The 8,955-nt window shown below is 43.7% G+C and overlaps 1 protein-coding gene across 1 annotated transcript; it reads right to left on the reverse strand.

The window, feature by feature from the left end:
* Nucleotides 1-242: 242 nt before the first annotated feature.
* Nucleotides 243-8,654, reverse strand: mat2ab (methionine adenosyltransferase 2Ab). The gene is made up of 9 exons (XM_088994450.1): nucleotides 8,441-8,654; nucleotides 6,424-6,501; nucleotides 6,214-6,336; nucleotides 5,538-5,650; nucleotides 5,310-5,453; nucleotides 3,379-3,597; nucleotides 3,115-3,297; nucleotides 2,901-3,034; nucleotides 243-2,484 (listed from the first exon to the last, which is right to left on the reverse strand). The coding sequence occupies exons 1-9, from the start codon at nucleotides 8,532-8,534 to the stop codon at nucleotides 2,382-2,384; spliced, it is 1,191 nt and encodes a 396-aa protein (XP_088850576.1). The 5' UTR covers nucleotides 8,535-8,654; the 3' UTR covers nucleotides 243-2,381.
* Between the last annotated feature and the right edge of the window lie 301 nt (nucleotides 8,655-8,955).

Raw genomic sequence — 8,955 nt, forward strand, 5'->3', positions numbered from 1 at the left:
TGCAGCGCTTACTCTGACCTAATATCAAAGCGCATGGAGATCAAACAGGAGGCTTTCAGTTCTGTGTCCGTCACTTTTGGCCTCAACAATGCCTTTGCTCAAAAGCTTTTAAATCTGTCGTAAAAATAAACACTGGCAGTATGTCTGACAGCATTACATACAGGTGATTGACAGTGTACACAAACACCCCCTCCCAAAAAAAACAGCCCCCCCCCCACAAAAATATAAACAATGAGACGCTGCATGTTGCAAGTATCTTGTTTATTACACAGCACAAAGGAAGTGTCTAATCTAAACATGTTACAGAAAGAGCTGTCGGTTCTTGACAGAATCTCATTATTTTGTGTGAGGGGCGTGGAAGAGAAGCAAAGGGGGAGAAGAAATAGAAAAGGCACATGTACACATTACCTGCAATAAGAGCACTACATTGGATGGCCATGTAAACACGGTTGGTTTCTCTGTACTACACCAACCAAATGCTGCCATCATACTGATGGAAGATTGGGAAGAGCCAAAAAGTTTGCAGATGCTTTATTTAAAATGGGGAAAAGAGACATCCACTGCACCTAAAAAATATTTGTGCAGCCCCAAAAAATAGAAAAAACAAAATAGTCAAACATTTACCGTTTGTGTTCGAGGTGAACCAAAGCTTTTCTGTACAACACCCTGGAACCTCGCACAAACAAACCATCAACTCAAGAGGAATTCAAGATTCAGTAATCAAGTGTTTCTGAAAGTTCAGCTTCTCTGTATCCACGCTGAGCTCCAGAGAACAAATAAATAGTGTCGACATTGGATATCCAATAAGACTGACAATTTCCACCAGAATACAGATGGGAAACCAGGTTTCCCATCTGTATTCTGGTGGAGTCAATGAGGCCAAATCACGTTTCCTAACAAAAATGTTAAAAAGGGATGCGGGGCTCAAAAACTGAATTCAAATGTTTCATTACGATCAAGTACACCCAACACCTCTGCAGACCAAAGCAATGACATAGCAGCCTCTGACTTCTCTGTATAACGTCAGAAAATGACCAAGATCTGCAAGGGTGCATGGGCTTGAGAGTGCAACATTTGGTAGCTTTTGGTCAAGTAATGCATAGCGGGTTTTTTTCCTTGTTAAAAGTGACAGCATTTCCATTTCATTGTGCCACTGAACATCATCCATAAAGAAAATAATCAATTATAGCAACAAGAAACCAAGACTAGCGGGCGAGGGAACATTTATACCAGATTGAGCGAGGAGGAATGTTGCTCAATAAGATCCAAGGATCCTCCGAAATGATGAGATGAAGATTAACTTGGCAGGCCATATACGCTCTTCTTGTAGTAGCACCAGTGAGTGAAGGCCAACTAAAGAAGGACGAACCAACACTTGCCCATGACTACTCGACGAGACTCATCTTCAACGATAACTGCAGCGACTTTTGCACTAGCGCAGTAACAAGAAACAGAAGGTTCTTGGAACCTTTAAAGGACAACCGATACCATTTTTTGGTTTCCTAACTGGCATCAGAAAAACGTTTTATAGCATCTAAAATGCCCCAAACACCCAGGCCGATATTTTTAGTCAAATGCAAAACACCAATAATAATGACTTCCTGACGTGACGTCACGTCAGGAATGCCCCTGACCGAGAAAGCGACATACAATGCATTTTGGTTACTTTGTTTGGTCTGAAAACATCGTGTTGATGGCGATATTAAAAGGAAAACACATAAATAACGCGATGGTGAATCGTTGTGTGTTGCACCAAGACTACAAATTGCGGTAACACCATACAGAAGTTGACACAAATTCCAAGCAGACAACTCAGCCCATTTCCAACGGAGCTTGGGCGCCATCTTGTGCATTTTCTGGGCACTACATTGGAGTCCAGATGGCTCAAATTGATACGGAAGAACTTCTTTCATCAATTGCAAACATTTATGCTTTTCTCTTCAGAACTATTTGAATTATATTCATAACTGGATGAGTAGCAAGAAAGCATCTCCTCTGAATCTGAACTCTCTGAAGCCATTGTTTTGATTCTGGAGCAAGGCAAGGCACCCTGGCGTGATGTCACGAACTGGGGGCGGGACTTTCTGAAAATCCCCAATTCGCAGCTCATTTTGTTGCAGTTTTAGCACACTTTAAGTCATTTTTATTGGTGTTTTGCATTTGAATAAAAATATCAGCCTGTGTGTTTTGGATATTTTAGATGTTATAAAACGTTTGATGTCAGTTAGGAAACAAAAAAATAAAAATGAATCATTTGTGAGAAAGCGAGGGTGAGGGTGGAAGAGAGAGAGAGAGGCAGCAAAGGGCATTTCACCCCCCGAATCTTGGAGGCTTCTCTGTAGTATACACCAACAAGCCTGGGGGCAAAAAGCTTAACAGGGTTAGTATTTCAGCTTTTTGGGAACCTCCCATGGGAAGGAGTCACGGCCAAAGTGGCCATAGGCCGCCGTCCTCTGATACAAGGGCTTCTTCAGATCCAGATCCCTAGAATACATAACCAACAGGTTGAGCGGCAACCACGCATGATGCACACACAATCTCATGCAGGCCAAAGTCTGTGACGGGCTTTTGAGAACCACTTTGCACTCAGCTTGCATTGATGGCAAGTGGACAGCCGAATGCTGTCATGACAAACATATGCGTCCATTGCGGAAAACAACGTCAAGAGAAAATACAATTTGTCACTTCCCACACCTACCTGTGAACAACGTGTGGTAACTGCAACTTCCAAAAACTCATTCTGAGCTGATATTATACAACCCTAAGCTAACAGTAGACTAAACTCATTTGTAGTGCCATGATGCCAAGAGCAGCGTTCTCACACAGAGAAAGGAATAAAAGCAAGGAAGCCGGGAAGCTCCAATGCCAGCGAACAGCCGGCGGCGTCGGTCACACATTACCTGACAATGACCCCGGGACGGAGGTCAAAGTTTTTCCTTACGATGTCCAGCAGCTCCCGCTCACTCTTGTTTGAGGTCCCATAGTGGAAGATGGAAATGGAGAGAGGGTGGGCAACTCCAATGGCATAGGAGACCTGACACGCCACACGAGACATGTGGCATTACAAGACGAGTGGAAGCTTAATCAGACTATCTGGCAGTTCAGCCGACACACCTGAACCAACACCCTCCTGCAGAGCTCGGCCTTGACAAGAGACTTGGCAACCCAACGTGCAGCGTACGCAGCAGAGCGGTCCACTTTGGTGTAATCTTTGCCAGAGAATGCTCCGCCGCCGTGAGCCCCCCACCCGCCGTAAGTGTCGACGATTATCTTACGCCCCGTCAGTCCTGCATCACCCTGTGAATGCAACGACAGCAATCAGGAGGGGAGTGGGGGGCTACGCACAAGTTCCAACCAGTCCGAATTCCGCATTCTTACCTGAGGGCCGCCAATGACAAATCTGCCACTGGGCTGCAGGTGATAAATGGTGTCATCATCCAAATAATTGTAGGGAACAACAGACTTGATGACTTTTTCCTTCAGCGCATCTCTCATCTCTTCAAGGCAAATTTCCTCATCGTGCTGAACAGAAATGACAATTGTGTGCACACGCACAGGAAGCATGGCGCCACGGTCCTGACGATACTGCACGGTAACCTGGAACGAGGTACAAGAGATTTATTTCATCTTAAATGTACATAAGAAGTCCAAGATGGCGCCCGAGGCAGCTGTCAGCAATTGCTCTCAGGGCCCCTGCTTTTTTTGGTCTTTTCTTTTGTCACTTTGAGTTGTTATGCGTCGCGTGGAATGGATTGTTTTTTAGCATTTTGGGCCACGCCGTTCATCAAGTATGAGACTGTGTTGAGCGGTTGTGCCTTTTTGGCAGCACAAACATGCCAGCACTGTTTTTGATTTTGAATGAATGTCGATGCCATTTGACTGTCATCACTGGACAGCTGTGGGTGATTGTGCTTTTTTTGCGCCTGCAATGGGCAGCATTTAGACAGCCCCACTTTGTTCAGCGTAAAGGTCGGTGCTGTTGGACTGTCTGCGGCTGGATGGATGCATGGGTTGAGGAGCCGGTAATGAGACAAAAGCGTCAGCACAGAACGCCAATGGGTATGTGGAACTGTCGCGGCTTAGAATTGAAGCGGATTTACGTGGGACACGAGATGTGAGACAATCTCTTTTCGTCAATGGATGCTACAGCTTCATGTTTGCTGTCAACATTTTGCTCGTAGCAGATGTGCACATTTCACCATGACGTCCCCGATCCACTGGTGAAAAGGACTCTGATCACTTTGCCGCTGTGAAATGTAAATTTCTCCACTGCGAGACTTCTTCTTTTCCTTTCTGCTTTTCCCATCAGGGGTCGCCGCAGCGAATCAGTCCTCCATCTTCAGAGGTTTGATTCGCATGTTTGTTTTGGCCAAGCTTTTACATCGGATGCCCTTCCTGACACAACCCTCTGTATTTATCTGGGCTTGGGACCGGCACAATAAGACACTGGCTTGTGTCCCCTTGTGGCTACAGAACAAGCAATTCGATTAGTCGGCAATAACAAAGGGAGAAAATCAATGCGTTTTGGCAATGAATTACACGATTGAAATTATAACGCAGCATTTTTTAATCAGTCAATTTCAACTACAGTGTTAATTAACCCCTTATAGAAAGCTATTTTGGACTATTTTTAAGCCTCCGTAAAAGAGCTTCCAAATTGCACTGACTCAGTATTCTGAGGTCAGGTGACACATTCTACCATAAAATGAAATGAGAGAAGCGCTTTAGAATGTTCATGAAGCAACCTGATTGTGCACTTTTGTGCTATACCAATTCCAAATGTGCAGTTTTTAAATGGATTGGATATTTAAAAGTTTTGAATCAGATTAATTGGAAAAAAAATAGTATTAAAACATTTTGACTGTTGCAGCACTGCATTTAACGACACAATAAAACATGTACTTGCAATCTTTATCAGAGGAATCAAGGGTGACTCCTGATCTCAAAGACAACCGCAAGAGTTCATGTAAGCCTTGACTGACACCCATTTCATGATGGAAACATTGAAAGGGCAACACTTTAAGGCCACTCCAACGCGAGACTAATAAAGACTAATCAAATCCAATATAATAGCTTTAATCTGTGGGGTCAGTCGTGGGATCATTTGTGGGCCAGAGCAGACTATTGGACCATCACTTCGGTTACCAAAGAAAAAAATGCATGGTCTTTCTCTTGTCATAACATTGAAGCCACGTGTTTTCCTTGAATATTTTTTTAGCATCAAGATAATATGGCCACCCTCTCCTTTCCATTAGCCTTTGTGGAAAGTTTTACAATCTCAGTGCTCTAACAATGGAATAGATAGCTACCTGCGTCTTTGAGTCGGGTCGGAGCCACGGCAGGGTGCCATTGCGTCGGAGCTCAGCCATCTTGGCATTCAGTTTGTGCGCCAGCACAATTGTGAGTGGCATGCACTCCTTGGTCTCGTCAGTGGCATATCCAAACATCAAGCCCTTAAAAGTGAGGTCCACAGGAAACAACCCCGTTGTCTTCACGTACAATTCCAACATAACAAAATCTTTGAACAACAAACTGACCTGGTCCCCAGCTCCAATGTCCTCTTCATTGCGGTCAACGTGTACTCCCTGAGCTATGTCGGGAGACTGCTGCTCCAACGCCACAAGCACGTTGCAGGTCTTGTAGTCAAAGCCTGCACACAGAAACAATGCCAAGGCTCTGATCCAAAGAGGACAAAATTGACGACAACAACAAGAGGCATTTCTGAGCGTGTCATTACTGGCATTGGCAAGAAATTAATATTAAGTAGATCAATCTAAATACTAAAAGAAATGTCTATGAGTCACCACATTTCTGAGCGTGTCATTACAAGCCATGTCCTGGGTGTTTTGTTTTTTTTTTGCTTTGCCACAATTTGTGTCACAAGTGAGCTGCAGTCAAATCAGTGGTGTCGTCAAAGGAAAAATAAATAAAGGCAGTTAATCCCTCTCCCGTGGGTAGCGAACGCCCTAGTTGCCAATCCACTTTGAGCTTTGCATTCAAAAGGTACACACATCATTAAGAAACGAAACGAGCAAAAGGCACATGTCCAACACACGAGTGACTCGCTAATTTTTGTACTGAATTCATTTGAAAGCCAGAAACCACAAATTTGAGAAATGAACATTGGAAATAATCCAACCCGTAAGGCAGGTTTCCAGCCCAACAGCAGTCTCGAATCAAGTATCCAAGTACATCTTAACATACAGAACCCACCTTTAGCAGAGTCATCATAGCCGATCTGGCGAATAGTGTCCCGCACAACTTTCTGATAGTCCACTGTAGCTCGTGAGGTCACTTCACCTGCCAACAGGATCATACCTGTCTTGGCAACAGTCTCTGTTGGAACACACAGGAAATGTGACATAATCAAAATCGCAAATTCGCAAATAGTTTATATGGAAAGTAAGGCTTCGATCGACTTACCGCAAGCAACCTTGGCATCGGGATCTTGTTTGAGATGAGCATCAAGGACAGCATCACTGATTTGATCGCAGATTTTGTCTGAAAATAAGTTCAATTACACGGTTGCGATAAAGCACAAGCTCAATAGGAGCCCAGAACTGTCAACCTGTACGTTTTCCCCGTATTTTATACGTTTATTCATCATTTTGAATTGTGTACGACATAGAACAACTTTTATACGAGAAAATAAAAATCTGCAATTATCGAGGTTTTGTTGATGAAGCATGATATGTGCATGCACCTCACATTGTTTTCGTTTGATTTTGTATTTCCGTTTCCGTATTTAAAGTCCGGCATTTGTCTTGCAATCGAGGAATCAACTCGTTATAATGAAGAGTTTGATGTTTCTCTTTAATCGTAAGTTGGTTCGTTGTCAGAGCTCCCACGCAAGTGACACGCAGTTGTGATGTGTCCCACAGCTTGATCGTGGCGTTGAGTCGTGAGTTGTGCTGTGAACTCAGTCCGACGCTGTGCGGGTCTCTGAGAGTCTGCGTGCGTGTCAGAGTCCGAGTGGTTCTTCCCCCGATCTCTCTGTCCCGCGCTACTTATATACCCTTGGCCTGCGCGGGGATGAGTGAGCTGACTTGAAAGACATCAAACGCACTTCAAAGGCGTATACATGTCAGCGCCGCGGTGCGCATGTGTGACGCCACAATAACGTAGAAGTAAGCATGGGAGAACTGCCAACTAAGAAGAGAAAAACTCTAGGATCGGGTCCCCACCAAAAAGAATGGGAGAGTCTCCAAGGTCAATACGCTGGATGCATAAGATCGTCGACAAAAGGTCCTCAGTTTTCATTCTGCGTTCCGTGTAAAATGTATGTAAAAGTTGCTGCAAGTGGATTTTACGATATAAAGAGCCACTCTAAAACTGCCGGACACGTGGAAAATGTAGCCAAAAGCAAGTCTCATGTTCCATTGACCAAACACTTCGTATCGAGTGCTGATCCAGCGGCATCCCACAATGTCACGAATGCTGAAATTCTCCTCTGCAATTTTTTTTGCGGAGCACAACATCCCGTTTATGGCTGCGAACCACTTATCTGATTTAGTAAAATCAATGTTCCTGTATTCAGACAGAGCTATGGTATTTTTTATATTTATCTTAATTATTTACCGACATTCATCGCATAAAGTTTTTTATTATTCACAAAATTTATTGCAGTTGCCATATTTTTCTCTGTCGTTCTTTTTTTAACGCGTGTGTTCACGTTTTATATCATTTCAAATAATGTACGGCGTACTACAACTTTTATACGGGAATTGTAATCATTTATAAGGGCAGCTATTAGCTATTAACAAGGTTGACAGGTATGGAAGCCCAACGAGTCAGAGTCGCCATTTCAAACACGAGCACATGTGGTGGCGGCCTACAGAAAACTAGCCGGCAATCCAGACGAGGCACATGGCCGCCCAATATTGTCGTTTTTCTAAATCCTGAAATTGATCCCTCATCGGCTTCGTGTTCGCTCGGGTTCAGTTGAGAACTCAGATATGCGATGTGCGTCTTCAAATAGCTCACGCAAAATGGGCGCTATACAAACACAATTACTAACTTTTGCTTAAAACAAGCGATTTAAGCACCAGAAACACAGAATAAGCTCCCAATCCGTCCCACGTTGTTAGCTGCTTACCTAACCGACAAGAGTGGACGTAGTGATTACTCAACCCCATCTCGGGGGAAAGAAATTAGGTTTAAAAAATAGAGACCCGTAATACACATTCGATGACTAAAACCTATAAATTACGTACGAAAAACGCATATCCGAAGAGCTGTTTGAGCAAAGATTAGCAAATTAGCGATTGGCGCGTGTGCCTGGGAGCGCCGACCGGCCCCTCATTTCCCCAGCAAGCATCCACGCGAGTAGAGAAATATACATTTATTAGATTTAAAAGTAAAACACCGGTCGAAAATAAAACGACCGCGCATCCGTATGCTGATTGTATTCTAGTGGGCTAAAAGGTCAGCGCGTACTTACCGGGATGTCCTTCTCCGACGGATTCCGAGGTGAACAAGAAGCAGTCCTCGTCAATGACTGAGTTGTGAAAACCATTCATCTGGCCGTTCATCATCGTTCACGATAAATAATTGTAAAGAGCAAAAATATCAACAAAGCAAGTGCGTACTGGCAGCTCCAGCGACAGACGTCCTTTTTACTCGCAGCTCAAGTGACCCGCTTGGGCGTGCAGCACCAGTATTTATGCCATGAAGCCTTGGACGTGACGTCAGAGGAAACGGGGCATACAATGACGTGCTGGAGGGACACTGTTCTTTATTAAAGACATAAAAAGTGGAATCGTTTGGAACGTTAATATCCTTGTAAATGGAAACTGTAGAATTTACACAACAGAGAATATACGTTTGAAAATAATTGCTTAAAATACGAGCAAAGACTGAAAATTTAGTTCCGAATTGTGACGATATAATTGAGCTGTTTTTTGTTCATGTAAAATACAATTGTTTTCAAAGCTCTGTGTATCATCTGGGTATTTG

Source organism: Hippocampus bargibanti, linkage group LG04 (assembly GCF_051943395.1).
Source record: "Hippocampus bargibanti isolate YZ-2025 linkage group LG04, ASM5194339v1, whole genome shotgun sequence".
NCBI lineage: Eukaryota > Metazoa > Chordata > Actinopteri > Syngnathiformes > Syngnathidae > Hippocampus > Hippocampus bargibanti.